Raw genomic sequence first — 22,212 nt, 5'->3', positions numbered from 1 at the left:
GAGTAAGTCGACCACATCTCTCTAAAGACTAAGCTAGGAGACCCCTGCCTCGGGGGCTCTGGAATAAAGGAACCTGACCTGGTGTCAGGAGGTGTGGATGGAGTTCCGACTGCTGCTCGCCAGCCAGGCAACCCTGAGCAAGTTATCCTAACACAGCAACCAGTCCAACTCAGTGGCGCGCTAGCATGGCAGCTCCGGCAGGGCCAGGGTTTGTCTGTTTTGTCCCTTGCCGTAATTCCCAGTGCCGACAACAGTAACTGGTACACGGTGGTCTTGCTGAATAAATGAACAAGTGCCTACCTAGCACATTGTACCAAGGATCATATGATATTCACGTATTTAACAAACTTTTAAAATAAAAAACATTAGCAAGATGGTATTGAGTGTGCACGTGCTTTGTAAATGTGGCATAAAGGTGCCACATAAATAAGGCTACACATGTGTAATACAGAGCTTTTTCCCAGACTCCACACAGAAATCTTAATTCCTCTACCGTGTTCTTCACCCAAGAAAAGGCAAAAGAAAAAAAAAAGACCAAGTACTTCAATGAAAAGGTAGACACTTGAAGCGAGAGACAACTGAATTAACTTTATTCTCTTCTAACTGCAGATTCAAGGTATACAACTGAACATTGCTATTTTTCTTATGAGACTTATAAATAAAAATACAAAAAATGTTCACTACAAAAAAATCTACTGTTAGTAGGATGTAAAAAATATTCTCTTTGCTATAGAAGGCACAAACTTCACTTAGTGACACATGGAGAGAGAAAAAAACCTGCAGCAGTAAATTCATTTTTTCATTTTTTTTTTTTTAAATCTCGTCAGATACACTGAAATTACAAAGAAACGCATCAATCTACACGAAACGAAGGCAGATGCGGAAAGCTGCAACCAGGACTGCACAACGTTGAGTGAAACTGCTTCGGAACTAGAACAGATATGGAGTGGCAAGCACGACTGGGGAAGTGGGCTGGGGATGGGCGGGGGGCGGGGGGCAGCAGAAGGAAGGAGGGAGGGAGAGAGAATGGAGCCAACAAAAATAAGAGGGGGAGCCAGAGGGAGGAGGGGAGTTCGGGAGGGGAAGATAGGAGAGGGCAAGGGCGAGAGGTGGGGAGGTGAGAGAGAGAGAAAGAGATTGATTTGTACAAAAAAGTAACCAGTAAAATTGAAGAAACAAAATTGGGCAACCTCCTAAAATTAGGCTAAGAGGAGGCGCTGAGGTAGACATTAACTAGAACATCGATGAATTAAGAACACTATTCTGTAATACAAAGCGATCCGACTGGCACTCGTGCTGTCACGACATAAGACAAAGCCACAAAAACAAACAAGTAACAAAACATAATACCCAAACCAAAAGGCTTAGTTTTGCTTGGTCCAGCAGGGCAGCGGGGCCCTCAGTGCTATAATTTACATACATATATATATATATTTATCTTTATATATATGGGTCGGATGTCATGGTGCACCACCACGGCTTCTTAACCTTACGAAGTTCATGCATAACACTATGTGAACAAATCCTATGATACACACCAGGAGGCTGGTACCCTGTCTGCGAAGTGGGATGCCAAGGGCCCGGGGAGGCCGCAGCTGCTGGCTAACCGGCCTGCAGGAACTGCACCTCTCTTCCTCCCCACCCTTCTCCCCTGACCCAACCTCTCTGGCTTGTCCTGCGCCCTTCTCCTGGCCATCTCTGCCTTTTTTTTCCTCTCCCATCTGTCCCACCGCGTAGGGTGAGTCTCGCTTTCTGTCCTCCCACTGAAATACCCAGGTAAGTGCCACCTTTCTAGCCCAGCCAGCAGAGGCTCCAGGAAGGAGGAGATAAGATGGGAGGGGGAACGATGACCACAGGATAGGCCTAGGAAAGGTGAATGAACAGAGTCTAATCTTCTGCTTTTCTGTCTGACATCCTGGTGCGCCCCCAGTTTTCACCCTAGCTCGGCTTGCCGGGAAACTGGCCCAAAGACTCCCCCCACCCTGCCACCCCGTCATAGACAGAGTCGAAAGGCTGCCCACTTCTGCTCACTCCCCTATAGGGAGGTAAGCTCAGTGACCCTTTCCCATCCACAGCAGTTGTACCAGTAGCATCCAGAAAGGTACCATACACTTGTGAAAAATTGCAGCAGTGTTTTTTTTTTTCTTTTTTCTTTTTTTTCTCAACATGGAAAAACTGTTCAGGCACAAAGATTAAACAAGCCCACGTTGCATCCCTTGGATTGTACTGAATCACTGGGTCCCCCAGCCTCCCTACCCACCCCTGCACCCCAAGATCTGCCTTCCCCATATTCACGGCCTCCTCCTCCTCCAAAGCAGCCCAAAGCAGCAATGATAGTTACTATTTTATATCAGTCTCTTGCTATATATATATATCTATATATATCTATATATTTGTCTATCCTATATATACATAGGATTTTAATGCTTTGAATGGGTGAAGGAGTGGCTAAGGAAAGAGCACATGAGTGAGGCGTAAATGTCACCAAATGCATTAAGGGACACACTTGTAGGAGTTGGACATGGGAAAGGGACTATTAACCAACGTGGCCTTGCCAGGCTGGAGAAGTTTCTCACTGTGCTGGGTAAGGCAGTAGCAAGCAGGGTTGTCAGCAGTATCACAGCTAAAGGCAGCCAGGTGCCAAAGGAGTCAGATGGCATGAAGAAGAGGGGAGGACAGATATTCAGATCCCACCTGGGGAGAGACCCTCCTCCCCACTTAACTCCAGACACTTCTAAAGCTCCAGACAGCCTCTCACCTTGCCCCCTGGCCACTAGGCCTTGCGACATTAGAACCGTTCCGTCGTTGTGGGTAAGAAGTTGGAGAAGAGGCATGTTAGACTCTATTCAGGTGTCTTCATGGGGAGAGGAGGGTACGGCAAGTTCAGAGGTGACCCCAGACAGTAGCCCTCAGAAACCACATTCCCCTGAGCTCTCCCCTTCCTTCCCCCGGGGTCTGCAGCGGGGGGCGTCCAGATGCTGATTTAGTACTATCCAATGCTGCAACACCACAGTATGACAATACTGCATGATTTAACACACAACCACACACACAAAGCACGCACGCACACGCACACACATGTACAAAGGGATATTTTGGTGGTGGTGGACTTTTATTTTTGTCTTTTGTCTTCCTATTCACATTACAAAAGGAAAGGGCAAGGTTCTGCAGAACTGACCAAGGAACTAACAGATACTACAAAAATATTACAATTTGTAAAGATCAGCTCAACCCTCTGAGCTTGTATGAATGGAGGGGGAGGGGCCCAGGCTGAGTGGGAAGGGTAAGGGAGGGAAGGGCCAGCTAGTTCTATGGAATAGTTTTTTTTCTCTTCCTTCCCCACCCATGTTGAATGACATCTTGCGGTTAGAAGTACTGTTTTCTGGGATTTACAGATCCCCTGAGGGCCAGCCAGTCCCCGCTTCTTCCCAGACCAGAGGAGGAAGCCATAGTGCATAATGATTTCTTACAGATGGCCCCTCCCCCAAATGAACGCACCCTTTTCACATTATAATCATGACAACTGTTCTAGTCACATATTTCAAGTTTAGCTTCGTTTCCTTTCCAAAACACTAAGTCGGGATCATAGTTGCAAAATAGCATCCTCCCTACTTTATCATCCCTAATGAACAGTCTAGTGACACTGTCCTCCCAATTCACATCCCCCCAACACACAATTTTAAGGCCTTCAGATTTGGTGGATGAGATTGAAGGGGAGGGCAGGAGGGCTGGGGCCGAGGGACAGGGGGGTCGTCACAGCAGCACCCATCCCTCTGGCTTCCCTACATTCCTCGAGATCCTTCTCCCCAAAACCGCTTCCCTAAATCACTTTGTAAAACCTAAGATCAAAACGCAGCCACAACTTTCTCAGAGAGAGAAAGGAAAGAAAAAATAATAATAATAAAAACTCTTACACATAAAGCATGAGATGAAACGGAGGGTCCGTCCCAAAGCAAACACGAATATTGCAAATGTGCTTTCCAAAATTCAGGAGGGTGGGGGGAGGTTGGGGAAAAGAGGGAGGAAGAGCAGCAGAATGGGAGGTGGGAAAGGAACAAAAGAACAACTGGACAAACAGAAGAGGTAGCTTTTAGAAAAACAACACCCCCACCCAACACAACACAACAAAGGCTGGATCCCTCCCGCCTCCCCACAGACCGGCCGTGAAAACAGGCCAGTTCTGGCAATGAGAATGCACAGAGAGGTGGGACCACACAGTTGCAAGGATCCGAATAGAGGCCCTCAAACTTCAATGGCCCAGCAAATTGTAGGAAAGGTGGGATTCCCTCCAGAGTGTTTTAGGCTGAACGGATGGCGGCCACAGGTGACTTCATGCCCCGGGCAGAGCCAACAGTGACTCCCTAGTGCCCTTTGGGGACCATGAGACCCCAATGCGACATCCCCTCCCTACCCACTTTTTTGCCCTCCCCGGCCCTCACATTCAGATCCTGAGTATGAACTCCTGCGCAGCTCCTTCCAGCTGGGAGGCTGGTCTCCAGGCGCACAGGGAGGGCCTTGGCCAGCTGAAGTCTATAAAAACAACTATTAATTTACACAAGAAACAGAAAAGAACACCCTCCCCATTCCTCCAAGCCCCAACCAAAAAAGAGATACAGAGGTTAAAAAAGCTCATGAGGTCACAAAAAACTGAGGTAATTCAAGTACAATGTGCTAACAGGGGACACAGAAAAAGAAGCAAAACATAACACAAGGCCAAAGCGCTTTCAACTCCTCCTCCTCCTCCTCCTCCTCCTCCTCCTCCTCCTCCTCCTCCTCCTCCTCTTTCTCTTCCTCCTCCTCCTGCTCCTCCTCCTCCCCACTGTGGACCGAGGAGCCCTGTGAGTCAGGAATTCTGTGCGACTCTCTCTGAACCTGGATTTTCTTGCTGAGCTCACTACGTCTGGGGTCCCCAGTGTGACTCAGCAACTTCCTCCCTTGCCCAGCTTCCCTCAGCCCAGGCGGGCAGGCGGGGTGTCCTCTTCTCCAGGTGTAGGGCCCCTCTAGAGAAAGACATCCACAGCCTTCCCTTGGATCATAAACCCTCCATGGGACTGAAGTAGGGCTGCTGTAGGGGCTGTTTGGTAGGATATTAGGTATTGAGTTGTGATGCTTTTCCATTTTAGAAGCAGCGCGGCAGGAATCCTGCTCACGATGGGGCTGGACTAGGATGGGGTATTGGATTTGTTTTGTGTTCTCAGAAGGCTGAGGGTAGGAGGGCTCTGGAGTCAGAGGCAGCTGTCCCACTAGGAAAGTGGGAAGGATGGAGACACCGCCAGGTCCCCGAGGGACTCGACTCCCCTGGGACTTGGAGGACAGGAGTCAAGGGGAGGCTGGGAACAAAGAGCTGGGGGAAGGGGAGGGCGAGGGGCCTGGAGGCTCTCGGAGACCACCAGGGGACACCCAGATGTGGCAGAGCAGAGGAAAGCAGCAGGTGGGCTGAGTGGTGGGAAGAGAAACAGAACCCTTCCTCTCCCCAGTTGGCCTCCAGCAAACTAGAGCTGCCATTTTGAGCAACTAGTGACCCAGCCCAGCCCGGTCTGCAGGGGAGAGCCCTTCTGGCTCCCCTCCTCCCACTCTTCATCTTCTGGGGGACTGGGGGCAGAAGGCCAGCAGAGACTGTGTGGCTTTGACCAGAGGACCTCTCACCTGCTTCTTAGCCTCTGCTTCTGGATACATAAAGGAAGGACTGGGTGGAGGGAGGAGAAAAATCTGCCACCATTTGAGTGAACGACATACCCCACCCCATCGCAGAAAATCAGGCAAACCTCCAGCCGGGAGGGGAGGGTGAAGGCCCCCAGAGGAGGGGCAGTGGCTTGGCATCCAGGTCATCTGGAGCCCAGAGAGAATCCAAGGCCAAAAAGCTATCAGGTTTCCTTTTTCTTCTCTTTTTTTTTTTCTTTTCCTTTTTTCATTTTTCACAGTCCTTCCTTGACTTCATCTCACTCCAACTCTTCTTTCCTGGCTCCCCGCTCGGCTCCACCGCCGCGGGCCCCCTCTTCACACGTAGCACAGGTAGAGGTACGTCTTCTCTATCCTCCAGTCGGGCGGGATCTCCTCGGGCTTGTGGCCCTTCATGTGCTTCTGCATGGAGGAGAGGCTGGGGCAGTACTCCGTGCAGATGGTGCACTGGTAGGGCGAGGCGCCGTTGTGCGTTCTCAGGTGCTTGATCATGGCCGAGTAGTCCCGGGAGCGCTGGTGGCAGAGCTTACACTCAAAGGGCTTCTCACCTGAGGGTGGGGAGATGGGGCAGGAGAAAGTGAGGACAGAGGGCAGTGAGGGCCCCAAGTCACCCTCAGGGGTGCCAGGGAAGCTGGGTTCCTGCAGCTGGGCTTGCTCCAACAGAACTTCCTGGGACAATCAAGGCACCACCCCAGACAGCAGCCACCAGTTACACATGGCTATGAATGAGGCTGGTGCGACGGGCTCTACAGTTTTCTAATTTTTATTTCATGGTAACGAATTAAATAGCTACACGTAGCGAGTTAGTCCAGCTCCTTGTCATTATTCTCAGCTCTCCCAAGGCCAAAGTCTTTCCCCTTTCTAATTAAGAAAATGGATGTCTAGAAAGAGAAAGGTCTCAAAGTCCTCAGGAATGGCTCTTCAAGCCACAAGCCACAGTTCCATTCAGAGAGTAGGTGGATCAAGATCTTTCAGGGCTACAGATGGTGATGGTGGGGAGCAGGGGTCGGGGGAAACTGAGGGAATCCTGAGTGTCCCCTTCAAATATGCTACACCTGGGGACATGTATCCTGCTAAAGCTCTTTCTTTTGAGACAAAGTCTCACTTTGTTGTCCAGGCTTGAAAGCAGTGGTACAACCTCAGCTCACTGCAACCTCCACCTCCCAGGTTCAAGCGATCCCCTGCCTCAGCCTCCCAAGTAGCTGGGATCACAGGTGCTACCACCACGCTGGCCTAATTTTTATATTTTTAGTAAAGACAGGTTTTCACCATGCTGGCCGGGCTGGGCTTCAACTCCTGACCTCAAGTGATCCACCTGCCTTGGCCTCCCTAACTGCTGGGATTACAGGCATGAGCCACTGCACCTAGCCTATCCTGCTAAAACTCTAGACCTTGCCCTGGGGACCCTGCCTCCCTCCTGAGGAAGGAATTAGGGGTAGGGCGGGATGGGAGGAATAAAGAACTAGGGAGTGTACAGCCACACCCTAGTCTTCTATACCCCAACTTTCCTTCCACAGAGTCCCCTGGAGCCGAGCAGAGAATGCAAGGGAACCTTGTTTCAACACAGTAATTAACTGGCCAGCCATCTCGCTATCAATACTCCTGCACGCACAGGGCCCAGCAAATAATGAAGTAATGAACAGCCAAAGTGATCTAACTATCGACCAGCTATTTACAATAGTCACTGCCAATACAGTTAATGATCCACCTGCCAGGTCACATCCCTGACAAGGGGCTAAGGAAACCCCAGGGCTCGGGAAATCCTCTAGGTCACTCTAGTTGTCAGCAGTGGACACCTCACCCTCTCCTTCTGGGCTCAAACTGGGGTGAGAATACTGAGCTCTGACAACACACAGCTCTGCTTACTGCTCCTTCTGTCTACCCTTCCCCTCTAAAGGCAACGTACTCTCCTTTAAGCCAGCAGGACCTGCCTGAGGCCACCTCTCCCCCTTCCTCTGGACAGGACAGCTGTCTCCCCTGATCAGAGGGGGCATCTTCGTTTTCCAAGTTCCACCACCTCTTATTCTTCTGTAAATCAACCTTCCCCACAACCAGCAGTGTGCTGGTGGTAAATGTTTAACAACTGGCTTTCCAAAAAGCCCTGGTTTGTATGTAGCATCTGCCGATTGCTATGATGTAACTACTCCTCCCAGGGCCAATTTTAAGCAACCAAGGTGATGTCACTGAACTTGAAGTTGTGAAGAAATGTGAAAAATTAGCTTTCACAAAGCAAGTGCAGCTCCAGGACTCCACTGCCCCCAACTTGGGAAACTGTGGAAGACCCTCCGCTTACATTGTCTTCTGATCTCAGGAAAAAGAGTAGCCTATATTTCTTTGTCCAATATAAACAAGAATGTAGCTGGGTGCAGTGGCTCACACTTGCAATCCTATTACTTTGGGAGGCTGAGGCAGGTAGATCACTTGAGGTCAGGACTTTGAGACCAGCCTGACCAACATGGCGAAACCCTGTCTCAACTAAAAAAATACAAAATTAGCTGGGCCTGGTGGCACATGCCTGTGATCCCAGGTAATTGGGAGGCTGAGGCACTTGAATCACTTGAACCTGGGAGGTGGCGGTTGCAGTGAGCTGAGATTGTGCCATTGCACTCCAGCCTGGGGAACAAGAGTAAAAGTTAAAAAAATAATAATAATAATGTGAAGGCACTCTGAAATGGTAAAACCTCATATGCATACAGGGATTATTAAAGATATCTGCTCCTCTAATCTCAGAACCAAACATGAGCTAACTTTACAATTTCCCGATCTTCATAATAACCTAATTCAATGTACCCTAATTCTTACTCCAACTGAAATTACCCTAACCTTCACTTTCAGTTAAGTGCTCACGTACAGACATCATTTTGCATGTCACCTCTGAACTATTGGTATAGCTGCCTGGAGGGCTGGCGGGGTCTCATTGGAAAGTGTGCTGGGATTGATTAGTAATGTCTGCCTTGGCCTTGACTGGGGTGTGGTGGTCCTCAGGCCACCATACCAGCCCTTAATAGAACCTCTTCTACTCTTTGGTTCAGCCTGGGATCATTCTCACTTAGGCTTCTCTGAGAGACCATCTGTTCTCCACCGCCACCCAGGTCTGAGAGGCAGCTCAGTCCCCTCCCTGGCCCTCGGTACCTGTGTGCACTCTATAGTGTGTCTCCAGCTGATGCTTGAGGCTGAACTTCTTGCCGCAGCCATTGCACTCATAGGGTTTCTCACCCGTGTGGATGCGTTTGTGGCTCTTGAGTGTGCTCTCATCCCGGAAGCAGCTGCCACAGAACTCACACTCATAGGGGTGGTCACCTGTGGGGACAAGGGGCTGGATCAGGTCTTTGCCCTTCCCTGCCCCCTCTTCAGGAAACAGTAGGGCACATTCAGTGCATGAGAGGGATGAGACAACCTGTATTTACCACCTCCAAAGACAACTTAAAGATCCACACCTCCACTGAATAAACAAGCAATACCTGTGTTCACACATGTCCCTACTTTACTGTGGCCCCATGATCATGTGTGGGGCAATAGCCAGTCCTGGAAAAGAGAGTCCATTTGGTTCAGGGATGGACAGCAGCCCTCAGAAAGCATGCCCCCACGTGGATACATACAGCAGGCCTCAGGGCTTTGAGACCTCACCATCCTGCTTCTTAGATGACCTCTTCTCCCGTTCCTCTAGGTTAAGGGTGAAAATCACTCCAGTCTTACTCCACAACCTTCAAAGAAATCTCTCCAATTTGGGGAACTTCACATTGTCTCCCAAATACCTTCAACAGTCCCCAGTTTCTTACGTAGCTGTTTTCTCTGCTCAATTTCTTTTCTCCCTGGTGAACTCCTAATCATCCTTCAAAGCCCAGTTCATACCCCTGTGTGGACTTCCCTTTAGTTCTCCAGGCAGAATGAATCACACTTTCCTCTGTGTCCCCAAAGAGAAGAAATGTCCAGAATTTTGTTCTTTTACTAGTGTGGTATAATTTGCATGGCACTTTCGCATTAAAATGGCCCACATTTCCTGAGCACTCAGATGTGTGATGTGATCGTATCAGGTGATCATGGCAACAACCATAAAGAAAGATATTATTCTCATTTTATAGTTGAGAAAAAGTGAGATGCTTGGAGATGCTTCAACATCATCCCTGAGGTGAAACAGCAAGTAAGGAGCTGAGTTGGGATTCAGGTTTGGGTCTGGCTCCAGAGTCAGGGTACCATATACTTGTCAGCTGTTGACACACTGAGCCGTATCTACTGGCTTGCCCACCGTACCTCCAGCATGGAAGCACCACCAGGATAAGAAGCCAGCCTCACCCATCCTTGTAGCCTCAGGACATCACACAGGGAGAACCCAGAACAGACTCAGGAAACGGTGGGTCTATGAAACTTGGAGAGAACTGCTGTTTCTAGGTCTGGAATCTAAGTCCATCAGCATCTCTTTTGAGGATCCCACTCTTAAATCCCTAGAGCATGAGAGGTTGGGGTGTGGAGATTAACCATCTTGCATTTCATACCCAAAGTGGGGGGTTTGGGGGATGAAAGGTGAGGACTCCAGCTACTTATTTATTACAGGAATGAAGGCGCAGACAATAAAGATAGATTGATCACCCCAGACTTCGTTCATGAATATTTAAATATCGCTGATTCGTCTTGTCACTGTAATTACAATTTCTCTGGGCTGCATCTCCAACAACCACAGTTTATGGTAAAGAATGGCCCACTGTATTTCACTTGTCCCTCTGCAGATGTGCGGGGCTGCCAACCGTGTAATGTCCTCTGCATTTCATACATTTTCTTCAGCTGCTGAAGGTTTAAGTCATCCACAATGACCTACGTTTTTTCATTATCCCCATGTCAAACTGCGCTCGTGCCTGGGCATAAATTGTCCTTCTCGTTATAGACTCGCAGCCCTGTGCCTTCACTTCCTTTTTAAAATGATATTTTACTCTCTCCTCTCTCTCCCCTCCTCAGTCCACTAACCAAATCTCCCCCCTCCCAAAGCCAGGCCCCTGTACCCACATAAATTCTCATCTCTTCTGATGGCTCTGAAGGGTTTTTAGGGCTCTGTGGGGAGTGGATGTTAGGCTCTGTTCAGTGGCTGACTTTCTCATGGGTGGAGGATTTGCAAGTGCTGATGCCATGCAAGGGGCACTTCCATCAGGAATCAGATGGGAGAAGCTCAAAGAGTGGCATCATGCCTTGGCACCAGTTCACCCCAATCTATAGGGCGTTGTGCTGGCTCAGAGGCTCGGCCAGCAAATCCCTCACCTGCAGATCCGGGGATGAGCCAAGGCCTGGGGTTCTCAGCTGGGGAAATCGCTACCTGCCCATCCTCACTGTCAGAGCCATGGGTACTGCCTGGCCTCCATCCCTATCAAACCCAAGGGGAGTGGAGGCCTGTGCAGACCCTGGTACTAATTAGTTGTGTGTCTAATACAGTCAGGGCCAGTCTGTGTGTGTGTGTGTGTGTGTGTGTGCCCTGACCCACTCTCTCTGTGTGTCTGCACTCACAGCCCCGTCTGGTCTGACAGCCAACTCCCCCTCCTTACTGAATCGGCAACGATTACGACTTTAATCAAAGATTCAGTATCCTCATTAAGGTATAAATAAATAAATAAAGCAAAGGCCACGTGAGACTTCAGCCGGAGCCAGTAATTAAAACGTACATCGGCAGCCACCCAGCCGGGGGGAATGCGGTGTGGTAGGGAGGCAGGGGGTGGCTGCCTGTGCCTTTCACCTCCAGAGGGGTCCCTAACAATTTAAAAAACAAAGGGTTAAGACAGAGGAGTTTGTTTGATCCGATTTTTATGAGTTTAATTATAAAGTGGAGCACATGTTAAATGAGTTTAAATAGGAAATCTCCTGAGTCTGCCCAGGGAAAAGAATCAAAAGAACTTAGAAGAGAAAACAAACAACAACAAAAAAAAAAAAAAAAGAAAAAGAAAGAAAGAAAGAAAGAAAGAAAGAAAGAAAGAAAGAAAGAAAGAAAGGTCACCAATACACACGTATCCCCGTCCTGATTTGGAAGCATGGTGAGCACCTGGCGTGAAATCCTCACCCTGAGAGCTGATTGTGTTGGTGTGGCCATAATGTACACAAAACTGGCTGCAGAACTCAAAATCCAATTTGTGGTATGTTGATTAACTCTGTAGCCTCTTTAATGAGCTTGACATTAAGTGCAGGACAAACGAGACTAATTAGAGCCCCCTCCAGCCTGCCCAGTGCACCTGTGACCCCTCACACCCCCAATCTGTCCTTACTTGGTGCTTCCTCTGGCACTGGCCAAGCCTAGTGTCTGTCGTCCTCCCCACCCCAGCCCTATCCTGCTGGCTCCTCAGACCCCTCCCTCCCAGACCCTCCCTTCAGCACAGCTGAGAGTTTATTATATGATGAGCCATGTGAATCAGGGATCCATCAATGCCAAGAGCACGGCTGGACTAACCTACCAAACACAGCTGCTGGTGCTAAACACGCAGCCCCAGCAGCAAATGGGCCAAGAACAACGGAATATTAATGAGGCATTGTGTGTGGGGTGTGCACAGCCTGTATGTGGCTTGTGTGCACAGTGCCTCGCTGGTGTGAAAATGCATGGGTGTTTCTCTGCGTGTGCACAGGCAGCACACATGCTCTGTGTTTCCTAGAATAAGCAAGGGCTTCTCCCCAACTCTGGAAACAGTCCCTCCCCAGGGATCTGTGCCATGACTGACACAAGGGCATGTGACATTTTCATATCTGAGCTCTGAGACGGTGGCATGGACAGAGCAGGGCATATTCTGGGTGAATTTAGCAGGACTGAGATCATGCAAGCCAAAGGAAGCCAACTGATTTGACCCAGCAGCATGCTCATGCTCACAACTGGCTGAAAGGTATCTAGCCATCTTTCTTTCTTTCTTTCTTTTTTTTTGAGAGGGAGTCTCACTCTGTTGCCCAAGCCAAGCTGGAGTACAGTGGTGTGATCTTGGCTCACTGCAACCTCTACTTCCTGGGTTAAAGCCATTCACCTGCCTCAGCCTCCTGAGTAGCTGGAATTACAGGCACACGCCACCACAGCCCGGCTAATATTTGTATTTTCAGTAGAGACGGGGTTTCACCATGTTGGCCAGGCTCGTCTCAAACTCCTGACCTTGTGATTCACCGGCCTTGGCCTCACAAAGTTCTGGGATTGCGGGTGTGAGCCACCACGCCTGGCCAAGCCATCTTTTGTAACACTGAATGAACTTGGGGACCCGGTGAGGGAGGTGTTCATAGGAAGGTGCATATACCTGCAGGGGAGATGCCTATGCAATTGCTGTAGAGAAAGTCCTTGTCAATATCCCACCCTTGGCCCTTCTTATTGAGCCTGCCCCTCTGGGCACTACCTCTGTCCTATGCCAGCAATTTTAAGTAGTTCTGTGAAATATGGTGGCACTAAGGCAAGGTGCTCCTCTGAACAAAATGGCATCCACAGGTGAGAGCCAGGAAGACTCCTTAATGAGGACACCTACTGCTGGCAGACCAGGCCAGCTCCGTCCATGAGAAGTAAAGCTCTTCCCTTATTTAGCAGAGCCTGCCACCCATGCAAGACCTGGCCTGCATACTCAATCTCTGAGCTGTTACAACTCTCAAAATGAAGAGGGGCTTACTGTTTCTTTACATGGCATGCAGAGGTTTTTATGAGTATACACTCTGTTACATACCCAGATAGAGACCTGACCCCACCACTCCCTACAAACACAGCACACAAATGCAGAGCCACATGCACACTCAGAAATGGGCATTCCTTCATCGAGGTACAAGTCAGCAGAGCCCCAGTTGTGGCACAGAGAAAAGAAGGAATATAAGCCCTCCACTCCCCTGTTAGGGAAGACCGGGGACACCAAGTGTCCCCATCCCTGAAGCCTAGAGGGTGGGGCCAGGGAACGGCCAGCCCCGGCTGGCCTCCTTAGCTCATAACCCTCCCTTGTCCCATCACCTGGAACTGGCTGAGCAGCAATAGTTCACTGCTCATCGTTTAAATGCCCTCCTGGTCTTCCCTAAACAGGGTTAAGGTCCAAGTATAGGCCTTTGTTATTGTGGGGAAAGCAGGGCCACTTTTTCAGCATGCCCTCAGAAGCCCGAAGCTGACTTCAGAAATGTGTGTGGATGGAGCGTGGGGCATCAAGAGTGGTGGGAGGCAGGGCAGACACTGTTAAGAGACCCAGCAGGTCAGTGTTTCTCGAAATTCCTTTTGGGTCTACCTACATGAGAATCCCTTGGGAATACCTATTAATAATGCTGAGTCTGAGATCCCACCCCTGGCCCCACAGAATACTGAGATTGGGACCCAAGAGTCTGCCTTTTTAACAAGCACCCTGTGTTGAACACGGCAAGACTTCCACAGGAGAGGGCTGGGAGAACCGTCCACATTCACCTGCACGACAGGCAGCCCCTGCATGTCTAAACCTTGAGCGGAAGGGCTGAGGGCTGACTCAGCCCACCACCTCCACTTTTTTTTTTTTAAATTCATTTTATTGCATTTTAGGTTTTGGGGTACATGTGAAGAACATGCAAGACTGTTGCATAGGTACACACGTGACAGTGTAAGATTTGCTGCCTTCCTCCCATCACCTATATCTGGCACTTCTCCCCATGCTATCTCTCTCCAACTCCCCACCCCCCCCACCACCTCCACTTTATGTCCTTGGAGGTAAATATAGACTTTGGCTCCCAGAGATCCGATCCGCCCATCAGCTGACCTGACCTACCTGTATGTGAGCGCAGGTGGCGTTTGAGGGCCGTGTGGCTGGGGAAGGTGCGGTTGCACTCGCTGCAGATGTAGCTGCGCACGCCCGCGTGGACCTCCATGTGCTGCTGCAGTGCGCTCTGCGCCTGGAAACGCTTCCCACACAGCAGGCAGAAGACGGCCATGTCGGTGCCTGTGGGAGACAGGAGAGGGGGCGCCTCAGGAGGGTGGGAACACAAGGCGCATTCTTTACCCATCTGGAGTGAGAGCCAGTGTCGGGACTCACACCTCCAGATCTCCGTGTTCAAAAGGCAAATCCAGAGTTGGCCCAGGCTGTGCAACAGTGAGCACCCAGTACGTGGCACCACTGACGGGCAAAATCGACGTCGCTCCTGAGCTCTGGAAGCTCAAGTCTAGCGGGAGAGGGAGAGGCAGTAATCAAATGCATCACAACAGCAAGTAATGTGCAGCTGTGTCAGGTGGTATGTAAAAGAAGGCAGGGTACTAAGAGGGTACGTACCGGATGGACTTCACAGAGTCTGGGGCAGAATGTTGGGGAGTCAGGGTAGACCCTGCGAGGACAAACGATAGCAAAGATACTATGGGCCCGTCATTGTTCGAACATAACTAATATAAATCCACAACTCCAAAAGCTGGCCTCTGTCATCCTCACGTTTTAGACAAGAGAGATTAAGTACTTTGGCCAAAATCCCATAGAGCAGCAGTCCACAACATTTTTGGCACCAGACACCGGTTTCATGGAAAGCAACTTTTCCACGTATGGTAGGGGATGGTTTCGGGATGATTCAAGTGCATCGCATTTATCATTAGACTCTCAATAAGGAGCGTGCAGCCTAGATCCCGTGAATGCACAGTTCCCAATAGGGTTTATGCTCCCGTGAGAATCTAATGTCACCGCTAATATGACAGGAGAAGGAGCTCAGCTTTGCTCGCTTGCCTCCTGCTGTGCAACCCAGCTCCTAACAGGCCACAGCCGGGGCAATGGGGATCCCTGCCACAGAGTCCGTAAGTGGCAGACCTGGGATTCACACCCACACACCCTAGATTTTAATGCTTTCGCAAGTTTCACTAAAGACCCTGCTTTTTAAAACTACTTAGCCACTGACTAAAGCATTAATCTTAGGGTCTGTTCACTCAACAAGTATTACCTGGTGCCTTCTACAAGTCAGGCTGTCTTTGTGGCACTGGGGATATGACCATGGAAGAGCATCCCTGCTCTCATAACCGATGTTACCCAGTACAGCAGGTGAATGGCAGAATCCAGAAGACGGAAGAAGGAAATGTGGCCCTGGGAGGACTGGGCAGAGGAATGGGGCAGAGCAGCTGGGGAAGAGGAGGAGGAGGCTAAAGAGAAAGGCAAGGGCCAGGCCATGCAGGGTCTTGCAAACCACATCAAGAGCTTTAGGTTCCATTCTAAACCCGATGGGCAGCTGTCAAAGGATTTAAAGCTAGCTGAGTGGTGTGAGATTTTTATCTAATCCTGACTGGCTGTTCACCCCCACAGTACCCCATGAATGCAGGCTGCCATCATCTGAGTGTTACCAACGCTGCTTTGGAGCTGCGGCCTTTCTGGCTGCAGCACTACAGGAAGAAGTATCTGACCTCGTGTCTGACTCCTAACTGGCAACTTGTTGCCCACCCTTTGGGGCTGTTTTCCTGAGCACAGCAGCTCCCTAGCAGGCCCATGTGCATGTCTCTGTGTTGGCGGGTGAGCAATGTACACATCAGCACAGAGACTATCTACCTTTCCTGCTTGTGTCCCCCACACAGAAAAAAGAAGTGTGGGGCCAAGGGAAGGTGACCAGAGGTGTGAGGTCACCCGCCCTTGGCCCCACACCTCTGTCCCCTGTGTGGGGGACACAAGCAGGAAAGGTAGATAGGCCTAGCACCTGTCAGTCCAGTCCAGAGCGGAGGGAGGGCCAGAGCTTTGGCTGCTGGAAGCCATGTGCTACTCAGTGTGGCATGGGGAAGTGTCTGGTGGAAGGTAGGGAGGAGAGAAGGGATGGCACGAAGAACCTCCCTGCCTTCCTGGCCCACTGATGAGGATAGCAAGTGAGAGGTCTGGTCCTCAACACCTCCGTCCCACTCATGGCTGGGTTAGGACCAACTAGTAGGCAGGCAAGGCCCGCCTTTCACTGTCCCCCACATTTCTGTGTCCCCACACCCACCCTGATACCCCTTCCCTTTGCAGACACTGAAGTCTAAGCACCTGGAGCCATGCTCCATCTCGCCAGCATCATGAAGGCCGAGTAGGGGAGAAGAGCAGCCAGCACTGGATTTTGCTCCTGGCCACCAAAAAGCAGGAAGGCAGGGGAGCAAAACCAGGTGTTACGCTAGGTGCTTTATCTATGCTGTCAGCTCATTTAAAACTTGCAATCCTACAAGGCAGGCATTCTTATCCCCCATTTTGCTCATGGAAAACAGAGAGATTAGATAACTCACCTAACATCACACAGAAAGAGGCAGAGTTGGGATCCGAAAATATCTCGGTTTGTCTGGTTTCAGAAACTATGGGGCTGGGCTCAATGCTACCTCTGAGGCTGGCAGCCTGCCTGTCTGGGCTTACCCTAGAAGAGGCCCAGGAAGGACAGTACAGAGCCCCCTGCATCTAGTGCAGCTCCAGCAATGGCTAGAACCCCTGGCCAGGAGTGGAGCTGGGTCAAAAGGCATAGCTCTCTGAGGCCTTCCAACCCCAGTGGGAGCCACCAAGATCTCTCGGAAGTGTCGAGTAGGGTGCTCAGCTCCACTTGCTGGAGGGGGACACAATGAGAGAGGTATCTTTCCGGGCAGAGGCAGTGACAAGAGTTGACAGTGAATCTTCAATGTCCCTCCCTGCCTAACCTACATACACAGGAGCAGAGGGCGTCTGCAATGCATTCTGTGCCTGGCGGCCCCTGCTCCTTCAACTTGAGGGTCCCCAGCATCCACCTCCACTCTGCCCTTAATCCTCACCCCACAGAGAGCCTAATTAAGCCAGGTGTTCAAATAGCTACCTTAAATCAGTGGGGCCAGCCATGCCCTTTAAGAGCCAAGGCTTCTCCTTACGCATCCTCTGAGATCTCCTGCCTACATGCAAGAAACCTGGGCAGAGGGAACATGAATGGCATTCCTAGTGGGATGTGTGAGCCTATACAGCCAGACCCAGAGATGCTCTGAGGGCCAATACCACCCAGCACGGCAGACCATGGCACTCTGCCCCCTTGGTCTTCCCAAGGCCCCTCGATGCTGCCCCTACTTCTCAGGGTGGCCCGAACCCACTTCATGTCCACTTAGCCAACTCACTGAGCTACTACCAAGTGTAAGCACTGTGCTAGGGGACCAGGGGCATGCTGAGGCTGAGCAGAGAAACCAGGTCCCAGACAAATGGGAGATGCCGAGTTGACAACCACCCAGAGGGTAAGGCAGGGTGACTCCAAGAGCTTCTGGGATTTTAAGTTAGGTTTTGAAAAGTAGTCTCTGAGAAGCCAAGGACAAGAAGTTGGGGCATATGTGCCAGGCTAAGGAGAGAGACACTGCAGGCAAGTGTCAGAGCAGATGGGGCCAAGGACAGGCCCTGGGGATGGAGACAAGCTGGGAGGGTGATGGGCGTCAGGTCACAGAGGGTGGCACATGCCACGTAAGCGGGTTGGACTTTATTCTACAGGCAATGCAGTGCCACAAAGACCAAGAACTGCTGTGATCCTAATGTTTGGGTCTCCTCTGATTCCTTTTCTGAAATCCTAATCCCTAAGGTGATGATATTAGGAAGTGGGGCCTGGGGGAGGTAACTGGGTAATTAAAATGGGATGAGTGTCCTTGTAAAAGTGGGCCCCAAGAGCTAGCTAGCCTCTTCTACCATGTAAGGACACAGAAGTCAGCAGTCTGCAACCAGGAGGAGGACTGTCACCAGAACCCGAACAGGCTGGCACCCTGACCGCAGACTTCCCAGCCTCCAGAGCTGTGAGCAGTGCATGTCTGCTGTGTATAAACCACCCATCCATGGTCATTTGTTAGAGTAGACTGAATTGACTAAGACGAGGGGTGCTAACGCGATCCAACCTGTGTTAAAAGGCAGTGACTCTGGGCACACGTAGGAACCGACAGCAGCAGCAAGTGGTTAGAAGCAGTCAGAGGGCTGATGGGCCACTGGAAGAGGGTGGGAACCAGAGGAGGGCAGAGGCTGCCAGGGCGAGGGGAGAAAGAAACTCCTAGAAAGGTGGACAGCAGAGGAGGGGTGGCAGACACAAAATCCAGGTGGCCAGTTTTGCACCTGGCCAATAGGCTGGAAGTTAGATGGACATCCCCTGGAAAGGAAATGCTGTGATGTCCCTACAGTGGTCTCTGTCCCCTTCCTGGGACATTCCACAAGGCACAGGGGTGTTCCTTGGCCACGTATCTACCAACCAATGCTCCCAGGGGAAGAAAGGAAGGGCTCTGAGACTTGGTATCCACTTCCCCCATTCTTCTGCTTGGAGACTAACAGCTATGATGATAGAAAAGTATTTTTAAAAAACTGGAAAGGGCGGGAGAGATGTGGATGAGACACAAGAAAAGCTATTGGTGCATGCGAGTTAAAAATCTAGAGACTAGATGTGAGTTATTAAACAATTTGCTGCCGTTTCAGCCTAGCTGATTGTTCGCATGTATGATGAGTCAGGGCAGATTCTATTACACTGGGAGATTAAGCAAATAAATGCTAGCTTTTGGAAACACATTAAAATGTGGAACTATGGAAATAAAATTATCTAGAAAATTGTATTAGCAATTCATTAGCTGCAGTGAGATGCGCAGCGGGGCAGGGGGGCGGCAGCACTGGAGCGCTCTGCTCCCTCCAACGCCTGGGTTTCGTCCTCTGCTACTGAGAGATGTCAGTCCTGGTACCACTGGGGAGGGGGGATGTGCTCCGACCGGATGAACGAGACCCTCGGAAGTCAGATGGTCCACATGACATGGGGGAAGGAAAAGCAGCACAGGGGCCCAGCCCTCCCACATACTCACCTTGTGGCCCTGAGCAAGTCATTTCACTTCGCCAGGTCCATTTGCTCCTTATCTGCCATACTGTGGTTATCAAGAACATCGACTGAGACATCCACATGAAGAGACTTTATAATGTGGTCACAGAGCCAATGCCAGCCAAACAACGGCTTCATCTGAAAATCGCGTCCCCTCCTCTGGGCAGTCTCACAGCCCTGGATGCACACTTACAGTGAGTGCAGAGAGGGCTGGGTTTTGGGCTCTTTCCTCCTCGGCTGGGTACCCTTGTGCAGTGGACAACCTGGATCGTTAAGTCATGGCAGCCCTGCACCATACACATGCCTGCGTTGTTGTGTTGCCTCTGGGCTGTTTCCTTCTGGGAAGCTGACCCTAGAGAAGGCATCTTTGATGAGTTACACCACTTAGGATTCAGTGCCAAGAGCGCCATCTTCCTCTGAGCTCTCACTGTTACATCACGTAAAGCCCCGTATTGCATTTACTTTGGACTTTCAGCTCTGCCTAATAGATTATAAGCCTCCAAAGCAGGAACTATTGTTTTCATCTTTATATTCCCCAACACACAGCACAGAGCCTGATACAAAGTAGGCACTTAATAACTGCATGTTGAATTACAAAATAAATAAGGGTCTGTGAGACAATAACAAAGGGTGGGGAAGGAGGTAGGAGGAGTCATAGAACAGACAGAGGGCTAAGGCTGGTGCAAGTTCAGACCGCAGTCTGTCAATGAAACCACTACTGCCAGCACCCAACAAGACTCTCCTTGGAAATCAGTCAGGCCACGTGACACACAGGCAGCGCATCTCACTGAGGCCTCCCATGTCTGTCTCGGGGGCTGGACAGGACTGCCTAGTTCTCACGCCATGTCTGAACTCTGTTGCTCAGAAGCAAAGACCCAGACCATGGAAGGATCCATTTTGCATTTTATACAGTGAAACAGTCCAAAAATGCCAGTTCTGGCCCAGAGACGCAGCCCTTCTTGGATTTGTGATCCCAGCCCAGGCAGCTGTTGTCTCTAACCTCGGTTTCTTCATCTAGAAAAGAGAGTTCATAACTAACCTGCCCTTTCCAACCCTGACTTCACAGCCCTGTTGTGATGCAACTGACAAACGTTTTTGATTATGCAAATCCCACAAATGTATTATATTGTTTTCTATCAATTTGTAAATTTCAATATAAATCAAATATATAAATCAGCTTTGACCTAAGGAAGTAATTTTTCAGGTCAAGGAATTAGCACCTCTGCTCTTCTGAAGAATGAATGGGACTCATTCTTAGCCTGGACTCCCAGGGTATGTGCTCAAAGGGAATCTGAAGTAGGAAAAGGGGATGCATGTGGAAAGAATAAAGCTATACAAGGCTCAAGGAGCATGACACTCAGTAATATGGGCAGGGTCCATGCAGATATCTGGGACCACATTTGCATCAATTCAATCTCCAGGGAAGGTGACCCACACCAGACCCCCGAATGGCAACAGAGCCAGTTTTGACTACAGGGCACATATGGCTCAAAGTCTTCCAATTTAAAACAAGCTTAATTTTAGCAAAAAGGAAGGAAGGAAGGAGGAAAGGAAGGAAAGAAGGAAGGAAGGAAGGGAGGGAGGGAGTGGGGGAAGGAAGAAGGGAGGGGGGAGGGAGGGAGAGAGGAAGGGGAAGGAGGGGAGGGAGGGAGGGGGGAGGGAGAAAGGAAGAAAGGAAGGAAGGAAGGAGGGAGGGAGGGGAGGAGGGGAGGGAGGGAGGGGAGGAGGGGAGGGAAGGAGGGAGGAAGGAAGGAAGGAAGGAAGGAAGGAAGGAAGGAAGGAAGGAGAGAGAAAGGGAGAAAGAGCCAGGCCAGGATGGAATAGTAGGCAGGAGGGGTGACATAGATGTAGGGTATTTCACCCAGATGATGACGGGGTCTGAAATTATGAAACACAAAAACCCTCATGTTTACACCTGTGCCATTTCCATACCAATTATCTCTTTAATAGTAGGGAAGGAAGAGGATCAGAGGGGTACACAGCTGGAGAAGATGTTCAGGTGCTACACCTTCTTGGAGCAAAGCTCTTATTATCTCCTGCTATAAGCAGTTTCCTAATCAAAGGAGCAGAGGGATCTAAATATACTCCAGCTTTTTTTGGTAAGCAGGCTGGGACTGCTGTGTGTGCATGTGCTGGGGTGTGTGCATGCCTGTGTGTGTATGCATGCCCATGTACCCCGGAGGGGCTTCTCACATCCAATCCTACCCAACCTCACCCAACAAAGGAAGGACTGCCTCCTCTGCCACCGCAACAGCTTCTTCTCCCCACAGAAAGAACATATCAAACTGAGGAGGGTGTGAAAACATTGATTTAAACCAGAAACGTGCCCCACCCTCCATCCTCAGCCCCCAAATCCTTCAGATATCTTTCTGCTCCCTCTGACATCTGGGGAATTACTCTTTCCTAAGACACCATCTCCAGCATGGGCAACCTTCATGACCACACACTCAAGCCATCACATAAACTGGTGCCTTTTTCTTTCACCCATTTTCTCCTCCCTTTGCCCCTAGGTTGCTGCTGAAAAAGGCAGCAGGGCTGCGCCATCCACTCTGCAAGAGAGAAAGAGAGGCAGAGACAGGCAGCACAGGGCTGACTCCCATGCAAGGCAGGAAGGCTCTGCCTGCATCTTAAGAGGATGGAGAAGGCTGGGGTGGGGTGGGGTGAGGAATAAGAAAGGAACAAAGTCCAGCCCTTGACATCTGCAGTGGCTCCTCCATTTTGACTTCCCCTGTGCCATCATTTAGGGCTCAGCTGCTTTTCAAGGGAGGTACTGGACCAAGGGTCAAGAGCCCTCTCTTTAGTTCTCCGGTTTTCCTCTTGGACATGAGTTCCAGGATCATT

At 50.2% G+C, this 22,212-nt stretch overlaps 1 protein-coding gene across 3 annotated transcripts in view; it reads right to left on the bottom strand.

Annotated features, from left to right (window-relative positions):
* Positions 1 to 562: 562 nt before the first annotated feature.
* ZBTB16 (zinc finger and BTB domain containing 16) overlaps positions 563 to 22,212 on the bottom strand; it is a 202,275-nt gene continuing 180,625 nt past the window's right edge. For all 3 annotated transcript variants that reach the window (XM_003923685.4, XM_010334527.3, XM_010334526.3), the window contains exons 5-7: positions 14,382 to 14,552; positions 8,812 to 8,979; positions 563 to 6,227 (exon numbers count right to left, since the gene is read on the bottom strand). In XM_003923685.4, coding sequence (XP_003923734.2) covers positions 5,998 to 6,227; positions 8,812 to 8,979; positions 14,382 to 14,552 — 569 coding nt within the window. In that variant the 3' untranslated portion in view covers positions 563 to 5,997. The remainder of the gene's footprint in view (positions 6,228 to 8,811; positions 8,980 to 14,381; positions 14,553 to 22,212) is intronic.

Source organism: Saimiri boliviensis, chromosome 6 (assembly GCF_048565385.1).
Source record: "Saimiri boliviensis isolate mSaiBol1 chromosome 6, mSaiBol1.pri, whole genome shotgun sequence".
Taxonomy (NCBI): Eukaryota; Metazoa; Chordata; class Mammalia; order Primates; family Cebidae; genus Saimiri; species Saimiri boliviensis.
This window is presented reverse-complemented; position numbering and strand designations above follow the sequence as displayed.